The 15,280-nt window shown below is 52.5% G+C and overlaps 1 protein-coding gene across 1 annotated transcript in view; it reads right to left on the minus strand.

The window, feature by feature from the left end:
• Nucleotides 1–6,053: 6,053 nt before the first annotated feature.
• LOC116525425 (E3 ubiquitin/ISG15 ligase TRIM25-like) overlaps nucleotides 6,054–15,280 on the minus strand; it is a 12,255-nt gene continuing 3,028 nt past the window's right edge. The window contains 5 exon segments of the mRNA XM_032241178.1: nucleotides 6,054–8,475; nucleotides 10,027–10,089; nucleotides 10,294–10,456; nucleotides 12,076–12,309; nucleotides 12,509–12,604. Of these exon segments, the coding sequence (XP_032097069.1) occupies nucleotides 7,892–8,475; nucleotides 10,027–10,089; nucleotides 10,294–10,456; nucleotides 12,076–12,309; nucleotides 12,509–12,604 (1,140 nt within the window). The 3' untranslated portion in view covers nucleotides 6,054–7,891.

The raw sequence follows: 15,280 nt of genomic DNA on the forward strand, positions 1-15,280 counted from the left end.
TTGACCTCGTGATCCACCCGCCTCGGCCTCCCAAAGTGCTGGGATTACAGGCGTGAGCCACCGCGCCCGGCCTTTGGTGATAACTTTCTACACTCGGTCCAATACAACAGTTGCAGTGAGCCGAGATCGTGCCACTGCACTCCAACTTGGGTGACAGAGCAAGATTCCATATCAAAAAAAAAAAAAAAGTACTGAGTTACTACAAAGGTATGGGAAATCAAGACAGTGTGGTACTGGCATAAGGCTAGACATAGAGACCAGTGGAACGGAACTGATGTCAGCCCCTTACATTTATGGTCAATTGCTTTTCCAGGGTGTCCTGAGACCATTTATGTGGAAACAAGAGGTTTTTAGCAAAATTGTGCTGGAATAACGACATCCATGTAAAAGAATGAGGTTGAACATCCACCTCTCGCTAGCTACAAACATCATTTTCTAGGCCACAAGTAAGACCTAAAACGTTAAAACTCCTAGAATGCATAGGGCAAACGCCAGGCACAGTGGCTTATGCCTGTAATCCCAGCACTTTGGGAGGCCAAGGCCGGCAAATCACGGTCAGGAGTTCGAGACCAGCCTGACCAACATGGTGAAACCCCGTCTCTACTAAAAACACAAAAAAATTAGCCAGATGTGGTGGCGTGCGCCTGTAACCCCAGTTACTTGGGAGGCTGAGACAGGAGAATCGCTTGAACCTGAAGGCAGAGTTTGCAGTGAGCCTAGATCATGCCACTGCACTCCAGCCTGGGCAACAGAGAAAGACTCCATCTCAAAAAAAAAAAAAAAAAAAAAAAAATTAGCTGGGCGCAGTGGTGCTCACCTGTAGTCCCAGCTACTTGGGAGGCTGAGGCAGGAGAATCGCTTAAACCTGGGAAGCAGAGGTTGCAGTGAGCACTGCACTCCAGCCTGGGAGACAGAGTGAGACTCCATCTCAAAAAAAAAAAAAAAAAAAAACCAACCCTTGCAACTCAATAAAAAGACAAATGACCCCATTAAAAATGGTCAAAGGGAGCTGGGAGCAGAGGTCAGGAGTTCGAGACTAGCCTGGCCAACATGGTGAAGCCCGCCTCTACTAAAGATACAAAAATTAGGCCGGGCAGCTCACACCTGTAGTCCTAGCACTTTGGGAGGCCGAGGTGGGTGGATCACCTGAGGTCAGGAGTCCGAACAAGACCAGCCTGGCCATCATGGTGAAACCCCATCTTAAAAACAAAGAAAAAAAAATACAAAAATTAGCTGGGTGTGGTGGTGCCTCCCAGCTATTCAGGAGGTTGAGGCAGGAAATCACTTGAATCTGGGAGGAGTTTGCAATGAGCTGAGATCATGCCACTGCACTCCAGCCTCGGCGAGAGTGAGACTTTGTCTTGAAAAAAAAAAGGTCAAAGGGGCCGGGCAAGGTGGCTATTGCCTGTAATCTCAGCATTTTGGGAGGCCAAGGCGGGTGGATTTGTGACCAGTCTGGCCAACATGGTAAAACGCCGTCTCTACCAAAAATACAAAAATTAGCTAGGCAAGGTTGTACATGCCTGTAGTCCCAGCTACTCAGGAGGTTGAGGCAAGCGAATTGCTTGAATCCAGGAGGTGGAGGTTGCAGTGAGCCGAGATCACGCCACTGCACTCCAGCCTGGGCAACAGAGTGAGACCCTGTCTCAAAATAGAAAAATAAATAAAACTTAGGCAAAGGATCTGAATAGACATTTCTCCAAACAAGATATGCAAATATTCAATAAACACAAGGAAAGATGCTCAGCCTCATTTGTCATCAAGGAAATGCAGATCAAAACCACAATAAAGGCTGGGTTCGGTGGCTCACGCCTGTAATCCCAGCCCTTTGGGAGGACAAGCTGGGCAGATCACAAGGTCAAGAGATAGAGAACATCCTGGCCAACATGGTGAAACCCCATCTTTACTAAAAATACAAAAATTAGCTGGGCGTGGTGGCACGTGCCTGTAATCCCAGCTACTCAGGAGGCTGAGGCAGGAGAATCGCTTGAACCAGGGAGTCAGAGGTTGCAGTGAGCCAAGATTGCCCCACTGCACTCCAGCCTGGAGACAGAGCGAAACTCTGTCTCAAAAACTAAAAACAAAAACAAGACAAAACAAAACACAAGAAGACACCACTTCACAGCCACTGGGATGGCTTCGCTTCTGGGTGACTTACACAGGAGACAGCAGTGTCAGGTTGTAAGAACATTGAGACAGATGTCACTGTGGTGCTCATGGCTCATTCTCTTGCCTGTAGAGTGGGTCTTTATTGCCAGGGAAAGGTCTAGCTTTGACAAAGGGGACATTTGGCTCAGTCCGAGGTTCACTGGAGACAAACGGGAGGAGGGGACAGGACCCAGTAAGATTGGCCCCATGGGGCCAGGCACGGTGGCTCACATCTGTAAACATCTGTAATCCCAGCACTTCAGGAGGCTGAGGCGGGCGGATCACTTGAGGTAAGGAGTTTTAGACCAGCCTGGCCAGCATGGTGAAACCCCATCTCTACTTTAAAAAAAAAAAAATTAGCTGGGTGTAGTGGCACATGCCTGTAGTCCCAGCTGCCTGGGATGCTGAGGTAGGAGATTGGCTTGAACCCGGGAGGCAGAGGTTGCAGTGAGCCAAGCTCTCACCATTGCACTACAGCTTGGGTGACAGAGCAAGACTGTCTCAAAAAAAAAAAAAAAAAAGATTTGTCCCATGGGCCTATAAGGATGATCCCAGGCCTGTCCTGGGATGCGTGCAGCATCTCCATGCCAGTTATGTCACCTGGCCCAGTCCTGTGAATGGCAGTACCTTCAGAACAGACTGGATACAGCTGCCTCCCTTCCCATTCCTGGGTACTCTGGCAGGACCCAGGGACTCACACTCTGCTCTGGAGGCTCCTCTACCTTTCTGAAAAGTTCAAACACAAGAGGTTTCCCAGGACCTTGCTGTCCTCTGGGAAGCACCACCCAAAACTTGACCTCTACTTCATCAAGATGAAGTTGGAAGTGCTCTGGGGCACCCTTGCCAGGGTGAGGCTCTCACTGGGCTGAGGGCATGGTTACTGTGGCTGCAGTTTGGAACCAGCATTCTCTGGCCTTCCCCAGGCCTCTTCTGTGACCCTGTCCCTTAAGTGCAGGGCTAAGCTCACATCCTAATCACCAGGCCCAGTTTTAGTTTTTTTTTTTTTAGACGGAGTCTCACTCTGTCACCCAGGCTGGAGTGCAGTGGCACGATCTCGGCTCACTGCCACCTCCGCCTCCTGGGTTCAAGCGATTCTCCTGCCTCAGCCTCCTGAGTAGCTGTGATTACAGGAATGTGCCACCGTGACCAGCTAATTTTTGTATTTTTAGTAGAGATGGGTTTCACCATGTTGGCCAAGATGGTCTCGAACTCCTGACCTCAGGTGATCTACCTGCCTCGGCCTCCCAAAGTGTTGGGATTACAGGTGTGAGACACCGCGCCTGGCTACAGTTTGTTCTTTTTGTGTCCATCTTTGTTCACTTTAAGGTCAGAAAGTTTTTTTTTGTTTGTTTTTGAGACAGTGTCTCCCTCTGTTGCCCCAGCTGGAGTACAGTGGCACAATCTCAGCTCATTGCAACCTCTGCCTCCTAGGTTCAAGTGATTCTCCTGCCTCTGCCTCCTGAGTAGCTGGGATTACAGGTGCTCACCACAACGCCCAGCTAATTTTTGTATTTTTAGTAGAGATGGGGTTTCACCATGTTGGTCAGTCTGGTCTTGAACTTCTGGCCTCAAGTGATCTGCCTGCCTCAGCCTCCCAAAGTGCTAAGATTTCAGGTGTGAGCCACTGTGCCTGGCCCCGAAAAGCCTTTATCTCAGTATGTAGCTCGGTGTGGTCACCACTGTGACCAACCTGAAGGTCTGTTCTCCCAAACTCCTGAGCTATCGTGGGGCAGGGACTGGGTGTACGTTGCTCCCCACCGCACCTGCCCTGCAGAACCTTGTGCCTGGCCCCCGGCAGCCACTCACGGGACACTTACGGAGCACTGAAGTAAACCAGGCAGAGACGGAACCATCTCCAGCTGTGTAGCTGGCTGTGTGAAACACAAAAGCAACAAGGCCTTTGACCTCCAGGCAGGAAGCATCAACAAGAAAGATGCAACTTCCAGAAACACTTGGCAGGGAATCAAAAACCAGTGCCCCGGGTTTCTGACACTTTGATTCTTATTTATTTTGGCAAGAGTGAGTGACTGGCTACACAAATGTGATTTCACTTTTTTTTTTTTTTTGAGACGGAGTTTCACTCTTGTTACCCAGGCTGGAGTGCAATGGCGTGATCTCGGCTCACCGCAACCTCCGCCTCCTGGGTTCAGGCAATTCTCCTGCCTCAGCCTCCTGAGCAGCTGGGATTACAGGCACGCGCCACCATGCCCAGCTAATTTTTTGTATTTTTTTAGCAGAGACGGGGTTTCACCATGTTGACCAGGATGGTCTTGATCTCTTGACCTCGTGATCCACCCGCCTCAGCCTCCCAAAGTGCTGGGATTACAGGCTTGAGCCACCGTGCCCGGCGTGATTTCACTTTTTATCTTTTTTTTTTTTTTTGAGACGGAGCCTGACTCTGTCACCCAGGCTGGAGTGCCGTGGCTCTGTCTCTGCTGCCCTGGTTCAAGCGATTCTTCTGCCTTGGCTTCCCAATAGCTGGAATTACAGGTGCCTGCCACCATGTCTGACTAATTTTTGTATTTTTACTGGAGACAGGGTTTCACCATCTTGGCCAGGCTGGTCTCAAGCTCCTGACCTCAGGTGATCCGCCTGCCTCAGCCTCCCAAAGTGCTGGGATTACAGGCATGGGCCACTGTGGCCAGCCTATTTTATTACTATTATTATTTTGAGACAGGGTCTTGCTCTGTCACCCAAGCTGGAGTGCAGTGGAGTGATCTTGGCTCGCTGCAACGAAGCTCACTGCAACTACCTCCTGAGTTCAAGCAGTTCTCCTACCTCAGCCTCCTGAGTAGCTGGGATTACAGGCACGTGCCACCATGCCTGGGTAATTTTTGTTATTTTTAGTAGAGATAGGGTTTCACCATACTGGCCAGGGAAATCTCAAACTCCTGACCTCAGGTGATCTGCCTGCCTTGGCCTCCCAAAGTGCTGTGATTATAGGCGTGAGCCACCTCTTCTGGCAAGTTCATACTTATTAACATGTCATTTGCCATGGGAATGAGATCCTGTCTCAAAAAAGAAAAAGCAGGCTGGGTGCGATGGCTCACGCCAGCAATTCTAGCACTTTGGGAGGCCAAGGGGGACAGATCACGACATCAGGAGATAGAGACCATCCTGGCCAACGTGGTGAAACCCAGTCTCTACTAAAATATAAAAAATTAGCCGGGCATGGTGGTGCATGCCTGTAGTCCCAGCTACTCGGGAAGCTGAGGCAGGGGAATCACTTGAACCCAGGAGGCGGAGGTTGCAGTGAGCTGAGATCATACCACTGCACTACAGCCTGGTGACAAAGTAAGACTCCATCTCAAAACAGACAAATCAACAAACAAAAAACCCCACAAGGTTTTGTTAATAATTACTCAAGTAGTATATTTTTATTATTTAATTATAATATAATATAATTATATGTATTTAATATTATTTTATTATATTACTCAAGTAATATATTTATATTATTCCTTTTACAGGAATAATATAAAAGCAGAAAACTTTTCAAATAATCTGTGGAGGCAGATTTGTTTATAGCCTGTTTGGATTTAGCCTGAGTGCTAAAGCAGGACGGGAAGAGTGAGTGGGTGGTATTCAGGGACAGTCCCTGCCCTGGGCCTCAGTGGGGGAAAAGGGAGGGGCAGGGCCCACTGATGTGGGTCATTCATGAGCACTGGCTGAACTTGCTGCTCCCCAAAGGGCCCCTCTGTGATTTTTTCTTTTTGAGGCAGGGTCTCCCTCTGTCACCCAGGCTGGAGTGCAGTGGTGCAATCACAGCTCACTGTGCAGCCTCAACCTCCTGGATTCAAGCAATTCTCCAACCTCAGCCTCCTGAATAGGTGGGACCACAGATGTGTGCCACCACACCCAGCTAATTGCCCAGGCTGGTCTGGAGCTCATAGGCTCAAGTGATCCTCTTGCATTGGCTTCTCAAAATGCTGAGATGAGAGGCATGCGCCACCGTGCCTGGCTCCCCTGTTATGTTTCCCCCCATGAGGCACAGGCTGAAACCTGTGTCACTAATTTCTCCAGGAAGAGTCCAGGCAGAGACCAGACACCCTGACATTCGGTTTGCTAACAGGCCTCCTTGAAAGTGCGGGCCTGCTTGCCATCTGGCTCATGGGAATGCCGAAAAGAGTTTCACGACCCTCAGAACTACCATTGTGGACCTATGGGGGCCCAGGACTCCCCAAAATAAGGAACAGCTGTTTGAGAGCAAGTAACATCCCTGGGACGTTTGGATGTGTGCCTGAGGGTGTCACGCACTATCCTGCCACCAAGTGTCTTTCAGAGCTGGGAGGACTTGGCTAGGAAGCCCCAGTCCTCGCCAGCCCTGTGACGTGGGAAGACTCTGAGATGTGGCTGGTGCTATCCACTTGGGTCATGCATTCACCTTTTCAGCATTTCCTGACCTGAGCCTTCCTCTGCAGAAGCCACTGGGGCCAGGAGGAAGACTGGGGTGGGGGGACAAGATGTGGGTTTTGGGTAAAAGGTCCCTCAATAAGGCGGAAAGAATTTGAGCTCATTCCTTACTTCATAGGGGCAGCAGCCTTCGGCGAATGAGTCACTGGGATTGGTGCTGGGTGAAGACTCCAGGGAGAAAGGCCACCACAAAGTTACAGCCAGGGCTTCCTGAGATGAGCCCACCCCCTCTCCCACAACTTTCAGAGCATACTCTGCACTCCCTGTGCCCTCCTGGCTCCAAAATGACCGCTTCGAAGGAAAACCTGGGTCACTAATTTCTCCAGGAACAGGCCAGGTGGAGGCGCAATTCAGGAACCCGCCGGGGGCAGCGTGCAGCCTGGTTCGGAATGCGTTGCTCTTGGGATTTTTTTTCTCCTGTGATTGGTATTAGTTCCTCTTCAGAGCCAATCATTAACCTCACTGAAAGCCTCGCTTGAGAAGCCACAGGAACAAGTGACTGGCTGTAGCTGGAAATGCAGAGGGGGCTCCATGGTGTGCCCAAATCTCCAGCTTCCCCAGACAGAGGAAGTCCCCCAGCAGTGTCCCGGCCTGCATTCAGCCTCTGGTCGGATGGCAGAGGCCTGGATGTGGACACGGCCCCTCTGCTGTGGGCAGTGCTACCTTCCGGGAGCTGAGTGGGTTGGTGATGGCTGGGGATGGGGGCGCTGCTTTCAACAGCATTCAGCCAGGTGGAGGGGGTTTAAGGTTTGCCCGCCCACGACAGCATCACGCCTTCTCCAGTCTGTAAAACACCAGCTGAGTGAGCAGCTCTGTTCTGAGCAGCAGGGACAGCAGTGCCACACTTGCCTGGGCTTGGGTCCCCAGCCTATCATTTTTGGATTTGAGAGAGGCCTGGGCTCCTCCAGTTTGACCTCCCAGCCGCCAATGAAGCCAGTCAGATAGTCCATCCGTACCCCAATCCATCCAGTGCCACCTCTCAGTCTGACCACCTGGCCCAAGCTTTGCCCACTCTCAGATGACAAGGCCTTTGGGACAGGCCCCAGCGCCGAGTAGCCAAGAGCAGCCTGTAGAGCCAAGGCCGGGCCTCTGCTGGGATGAGGGTTGGGAGCGGGCTGTGGGTTGGCAGCGGGCTGTGGAACCCCCCCACCCACAAGGCCACAAGACTGCCTCCCCTCCCCGTCCCGCACCGTGACTTGGGGAACTCCAGCCGGGTTCAGAGCCCTCCAGTGGCTGTGGTGAGGAAGGGTCGCCTGCGTTTTGGGAGGTGGGACAGCGCAGGGCCGGCGACTCCCCTGGCGCGCCAGCCAGCGCTTAGATAAGTCCGGCTTTATTTATGGACGGCCGCCGCCTGCGGCTCGGGGTCCGGGCGCTGCTTTAGAGTGGCCGAGGCGCCGCTGCTGACCATGAGCGCGGGGTAGAGCGGCTCGAGGAAGGCGGCCAGGAAGCGGTAGAGGAGGCTGGCGCCACCCGCCAGGCCGTAGAAGGACAGGCAGCCGGCGCTCCAGTCGAGCGCCACGCCCAGCGTGCGGTGGTAGGCGCCGCGCAGCACCGTCTGCGCGTTGTCGTGCCACACCGAGAACTTGAGCGAGTCCCACTCCAGGCACCAGGAGTAGGGGTTGCGGCCCAGCAGATAGACCACGCTGCAGCGCGCGCGGCCGCGGAGCGGGGATCGGGGGCGGTAGGTGACGCCCAGGCACACCCACGAGTTGGACACCTCCACCTCCCAGTAGTGGCGGCCCTCGGACAGGCCACGCGAGCACAGCACCTGCGGCCACTGCTTGAAGCCCGGGAACGGGCCGCCCTGTCTCGGGGGCTCCAGGTGGATGCCCAGGTTCAGCACCGAGTGGGTCTCCTTGAGGAGGAACAGCTCCTCGCCTGCTGTGGTGGGGTCGAAGTTCAGGTTGCAGTAACCTGGGGGGTGGAGGTGGGGAAGCTGGGTCAGCAGCCCCCAGGGCAGGGCGCTGGGTTGCTAAGCATTTGCATGGAAGTCAGGGGATGTTTCCACGCAGGCTCCTGGGAGCCGTCCCTGACCCACTCACCCCTTCCGGCACTGAACTCGCCCGCTGCCCAGCCATAGCCTGTAGGGTGAGTGATTGCTGCACTCGGTCATCCCCTCCCCCTGCCATCAGACGCTAACATCAGTCTCCCTTTCTGTTTGTTCAGTGACACAAGACAGAGTTGGGGCCTGGCGAATTGGCTCACGCCTGTAATCCCAGCACTTTGGGAGGCCAAGGTGGGCGGATCGCCTGAGGTTATGAGTTTGAGACCAGCCTGGCCAGCATGGTGAAACTCCGTCTATACTAAAAATGCAAAAATTAACCGGGCGTGGTGGCACGTGCCTGTAATCCCAGCTACTTGGGAGGTGGTGACAGGAGAATTGCTTGAACACATGGGGCAGAGGTTGCAGTGAGCCAGAATTCCGCCACTGCACTCCAACTTGGGTGACAGAGTGAGACTCCATCTTTTAAAAAAAAAAATGGACAGAGCCCACCAGCCAGGCACGGTGGCTCATGTCTGTAATCCCAGCACTTTGGGAGGCCGAGGCGGGTGGATCATGAGGTCAGGAGTTCAAGACCAGACTGGCCAATATGGTGAAACCCCGTCTCTACTAAAAAATCCAAAAATTAGCTGGGTATGGTGGTGTGCACCTGTAGTCCCAGTTACTCTGGAGACTGAGGCAGAAGAATCACTTGAACTGGGGAGCAGAGGTTACAGTGAGCCAAGATCACGCCACTGCACTCCAGCCTGGGTGACAGAGCAAAACTCTGTCTTAAAAAAAAAAAAAAAAAAAAAAGGACAGAGCTCATCCAAGCTGACTTGGGTGAAGCCCAAGGGAGGTTGGCAGGCATCTGACTGAGGGCAGGGGTTGTGCCACACATGGGCCAAGGAGCCGCTGGGGTGGAAGTGAGTCCTTGCTTCACCCTTGGGGGTAGGATGGGACAGCGTCTCCTCCTTTTCCTACCAGGGGCCTGAGGTTGAGACCAAGTCCTTCTGAGGTCTCCAGTCCCAAGGGAGAGGTCAGGACAAGAGAGAGCTGGGGGCCGGACGCCGTGGCTCATGCCTGTAATCCCAGCACTTTGGGAGGCCGAGGCGGGTGGATCACGAGGTCAAGAGATCGAGACCATCCTGGTCAACATGGTGAAACCCCGTCTCTACTAAAAATACAAAAAATCAGCTGGGCATGGTGGCACATGCCTGTAAGCCCAGCTACTCAGGAGGCTGAGGCAGGAGAATTGCCTGAACCCAGGAGGCGGAGGTTGCGGTGAGCCGAGATCGCGCCATTGCACTCCAGCCTGGGCAACAAGAGTGAAACTCCGTCTCAAAAAAAAAAAAAAAGAGGGAGCTGGCAGCTCCCTGGAGGCCCTGGCCTGAGTAGAGGAGGGGCTGGGGAAGATGAGGCACCCAGGACCCTGCTCCTTTCCTTCCCATCCTGGAGGGTAGATCCCAGGACCCACGACTCACACTTGAGGAGTGTCTTCCTGTCCACAGCTGTGGGCAGCACCTCATAGGAACTCATCTTAATGCCTGGGGGAGATGGAGGGGCTTTGCTGAGGACATTCTCATAGCCCCATATCCTCCTGGAGAGAGGCATGGGCATCCAGGGGGCTGTTGCACCTGGGGATGGTGTACCCAGCAGGCAGGGCTCTCCCAGTGCCCAGAACCCCAACCACTGCCCTGCAGGGTCATACCAGCCCCTGAAATGCAGGCCCCAGGCTGCCAGGGACTCACCCTTCAGAAGGAGCTGGTTGAGGAAGCTGAGGCCCACGTCCAGCATCCGGGTCCGGAGCTCAGCCAGGGTCTCTGGCAGCTGGGAGAAGCTCTGCATTTCCTCACAGTTGATGCCCATAAGGGGTTCCATGTGGGCTGAGAATTGCTTCAGCCTGGGGAACTCCTGGATGCAGGGAGGTGCCAGAGGTACCACCTGTTAGCCAGAGCCTAGGCAGACGCCAGGGGCCCAGAGGCCCCCCAAACCATGGACTGGTGGAGTGGAAGTTCCCCCTTTTCAAACCTGGGCATCTCTTTTCCCTCCTCCCAGCTATTTGGACATCAGAGGTCAGGGCTTTGCCAAGGGCTTGGGCACTGTGGCCTAGTGTGCATTATTAGGCAAAAGAGATTTTCAGAAAATGATGGGAGGATTTCTGCTGCGCCTTGAACTGCTTAGTAAAAGCCATTGCCAAATGCTTCCTATTGCGTGCAGGGGATAAGGTGAGCAGTTGCCCTAGACGTCTGCCCAGGGTGTGTTGGCAGCTTAAGAAAGGAAGCTGGGGCTGGGCGCAGTGGCTCATGCCTGTAATCCCAGCACTTTGAGAAGCCAAGGCAGGCGGATCACCTGAGGTTGGGAGTTCGAGACCAGCCTGACCAACATGGAGAAATCTAGTCTCTACTAAAAATGCAAAATTATCTGGGTGGGTGTGGTGGCGCATGCCTGTAATCCCAGCTACTTGGGAGGCTGAGGCAGGGAATCACTTGAACCTGGGAGGCAGAGGTTGTGGTGAACTGAGATCGTGCCGTTGCATTCCAGCCTGGGCAATAAGAGCGAGACTCCGTCTCAAAAAAAAAAAAAAAAAAAAAAAAGAAAGGAAGCTGCAGTTCCCAACCACCACAGGTTCTGGGCAGCTCCAGGCCTCATCCAGAAACTGCTGCTCGGCCCCACCTGCTACTTACAGTAGCAGCATTCCAGGCTTCGGGGCCAGACCAGGACTGGGCAAGGAAAAGGCATTTCACAATTCTTTTTTCTTTTTTTGAGACAGGGTCTTCGTTTGTTGCCCAGGCTGCAGTCCAGTGATGCAATCCTGGCTCCCTACAACCTCCACCTCCTGGGCTGGAAAAGGGGTTTCAATCCAGGCTATAGAGATTGTTCTGGCCTCACTTTCAGCTGTGATCCAGGGAAATCTGAAGAAACTTAGACTGTGTCAGATGCCTGGAATCCCATGTGGTCCAGGGAAACCAAGGCAAGAAAGTTGGGGTAAGGCTGAGCGCTGAAGTGGAGAAAGACAAGGGTGTTGGTGCAAGCCCAAGACAGATGGCCTGGAATGAGGGGGCTCCCTAAGGCAGGGGATGGACACAGTGATGTACCCTGAAGGCTGATCCCTCATCCAAGGTCTGGGCCAGATCTGGTGTGTATGTGTGTGTGGTTTTTTTTTTTTTTTTGAGTCTGAGTTTCACTCTTGTTGCCCAGGCTGGAGTGTAATAGCACAATCTTCGCCCACTGCAACCTCTGCCTTCCGGGTTCAAGTGATTCTCCTGCCTCAGCCTCCCGAGTAGCTGGGATTACAGGCACCTGCCACCATGCCTAGCTAATTTTTTATTTTAGTAGAGACAGGGTTTCACCATGTTGGCTAGGCTGGTCTTGAACTCCTGACCTCAGGTGATCTGCCCACCTCAGCCTCCCAAAGTGCTGGGATTACAGGTGTCAGTCACCATGCCCGGCCGAGATCTGGTGTTTGTGGGTGGAGGGAGAGTGGAGGCTGCGATGGGGCCTGAGCCAGAGGTTGCAGGGTGGGACCTTGCCTGCAGAAACTGCTGGTTGCTCTGGTTGATGAGCAGGGTGTGGAGCCAGACGCTGTCTCCCTTCAGCTTCTGGAGCCGGTTGTGGCTCTGCTGTATGGAGCTGCTCAGCTTCTCCAGGGCGGCTGCCTCCTCCTTCTCCATGAAATCCAAGATCCTCACCTGCAGCTGTTTGACCTCCTGGATGATCTCCGAGAAGCAGGTGTTCACCTCATGTCTCATTGTCTGGATCAGTTTCTGGGGGTTGGGGCGTATGTAGAGAGGCGTCTGTGAGTTCCAGTCCAGCACCCCCACCGTCACAGCCCGGAGCCTGCCTAGGCGTCCTGTCTCTGCCTGCCTGGTCCCATGCCATCCACTCCAAGTCCTAAGAGGTCTCTGCAGCCCATTGCAGGGCGCTGGGGAAGTCTGGGCCTGCAGTGGGGTAGGCCAACCTTACCGAGAGAAAGGCCACCCGGCCCTGGTGCTTCTGGCTGTCAGCAGTGATGATCAGCATCTGGTTCTCCACAGTGTCCTGGACTCTTTGAACCTCGACCTGGGGTGGGGGGTGGGGGGGAGAGGAGGAGGGGCCCCTGATTTAGAGAGGTGGCCTTGGAGAAGCCCTTCTGCAGATAAGCCCACGTGTGAGCCCAGAAGAGACATACCTTGTGCATTCATCTGCTCAGCTTCAATGACAGTGAGAGCGCAGTGCTGGATGGCCCACAGTCCAGCCCTCTGCTTGGAGGGCTGCTCTCGCCCCCCTGAGCGCCTGTCTCTGAAGGAATCAGGTTATTTGCTCCTAACGTGATAATCATAGAGTTTCAGGCCATAGGAAAGGGTCTTGGAGAGCTCGGGAGGTGGTGGGGCCAGGAGGGGCTTAGCAGGTACACGGCCATGTGGGCTCCCTGGGGCAGTGCTGCCAGGCCCAAGCCCCACATAAGCCCTTAGTCTCCACCCATCCCAGCAACAGGCATTTTCACTGTTATAAAACAGTGCGATTCCAAGTGCTGTCCATGAACCACTGCTGGTCCTTAGCAAAATAAGAAGTTCACGCCAGTTTGTAAATCAGGGTAATCAATGTAGTCTGTCCTTCACTGACAAAAGTCTTTTTTTTTTTTTTTTTTTTAAATCAGAGTCTCGCTTTGTCTCCCAGGCTGGAGCACAGTGGTGCAATCTCAGCTCACTGACACGTCCACCTCCCCGGCTCAAGCTATCTTTCCACCTCAGCCTCCTGACCACCATGCCAGGCTAATTTTTCCACTTTTTGTAGAGATGGAGTCTTGCCATGTTGCCAAGGCTGGTCTCAAACTCCTGAGCTCAAGTGATTCTCCTGCCTTGGCCTCCCACAGTGCTGGGATTACAGGAGTGAGTCACCACGCCCAGCTGTTTTATAACATCTTGCAATGTAAAAAGTGTCGGCAGGGGCAATCCAGCACTTTGGGAGCCCGAGGCAGGTGGATCACGAGGGTAGGGGTTTGAGACCAGCCTGGCCAACATGATGAAACCCCGTCTCTACTAATAATACAAAAATTAGGCCAGGCGTGGTGACAGGTGCCTATAATCCCAGCTACTCGGGAGGCTGAGGCAGGAGAATCGCTTGAAGCCAGGAGCTGGAGATTGCAGTGGGTCCAGATCACGCCACTGCCCTCCGGCCTGGGCAAAGGAGCGAGACTCCATCTCAAAAAAACAGAAAAGAAAAAAGAAAAACATGTCAGCCGGACGCAGTGGCTCACGCCTGTAATCCCAACACTTTGGGAGGCTGAGGCAGGCAGATCACGAGGTTAGGAGTTTGAGACCAGCCTGGCCAACATGATGAAGCCCCATTTCTACTAAAAATACAAAAATTAGCCAGGTGTGGTGATGCGTGCCTGTGATCCCAGTTACTCGGGAGGCTGAGGCAGGAGAATTGCTTGAACCTGGGAGGCAGAGGTTGCAGTGAGCAGAGATCAAGCCACTGTACTCCATGCCTGGGCGACAGAGCAATACAGATATCGATCGACTTACGACCTATGCAACTTACGACCATTCGACTTTACGACCACAATCGCCAGCCACGACTGCTCGGCATCTGGCAGCGCAAACGTTGCCCAGCTGGGCATATGACTGTGCGGACCAGCTTCCGGCAGCACTACCATCTCCGCGTGCACCATTTCAACTGTTATCCCAGACTCGGTACAGCAATTTGTGTTTTGTGTCTTGGATATTTTTCATCAAACCCCTCCCAATAAACTTCTTATACATGTCGAAGCAATGGACCCAAACATTGAACGATTTGCAAGGATTGAACGGATGGCCCACGATGTGTTTCGTCCGTATTGTGAAATTTATGAAGAAAAAAAGAAACATACAATTCAGACAAAGCTCACCATGTTTATGAAAAAACCAACTCCGGTAACCCCAACTGCTGCCTCAGATGACGACATCAACGATCCGCAGCCAAGCACCAGCGGCCAATAAAATGTTTCGTACATGTTTATATATTTTGATATGTTTTGCAATTGGGAAAATGTTTCCTATGGTATTTTTTACACCTGTATTTTATATTTTTGTATGTACCTGTATTTTGTAATTTTGTATGTTTTGCAAATATTAAACCAGTTGTACTGGTAATGCAGTGTTTTACTTAAACCTGACGAATGTAAAAATAAGAAACAAAATGGTGTAGAGATGATACAAATGGCATAAAATGAACAAAGAAAATTATGATAAAATATGACTTAAAGATTTTTATAACATCATTTCACAGTACTGTACATATAGCCTACTCAACTTACGACCAAATCGTGTTACGACTGGTCTGTCGGAACCAATCGTGGTTGTAAGTCGAGCACTAGCTGTATACTGACACGGAAACACACACACACACACACACACACACACACACACACACACACACATATAAAGAAAAGAAAAAAATGTCAACCAAACTAATTCTGCTTAGTGAAGTTGGTTTATGTTCTGGCACAAGTTCCTTATCTTGCTATGAACCACTGACAGGCTATGTTAGAATAGCACTGTTAATGGAATATACATGATAGGAAATCTAAAATATAAGAATTCCAGGCCGGGCGCGGTGGCTCAAGCCTGTAATCCCAGCACTTTGGGAGGCCGAGGCGGGTGGATCACGAGGTCAAGAGATCGAGACCATCCTGGTCAACATGGTGAAACCCCGTCTCTACTAAAAATACAAAAAATTAGCTGGGCATGGTGGCGCGTGCCTGTAATCCCAGCT

This window comes from Sapajus apella, unplaced genomic scaffold (assembly GCF_009761245.1).
Source record: "Sapajus apella isolate SASKATOON/1434 unplaced genomic scaffold, GSC_monkey_1.0 scaffold48, whole genome shotgun sequence".
NCBI lineage: Eukaryota > Metazoa > Chordata > Mammalia > Primates > Cebidae > Sapajus > Sapajus apella.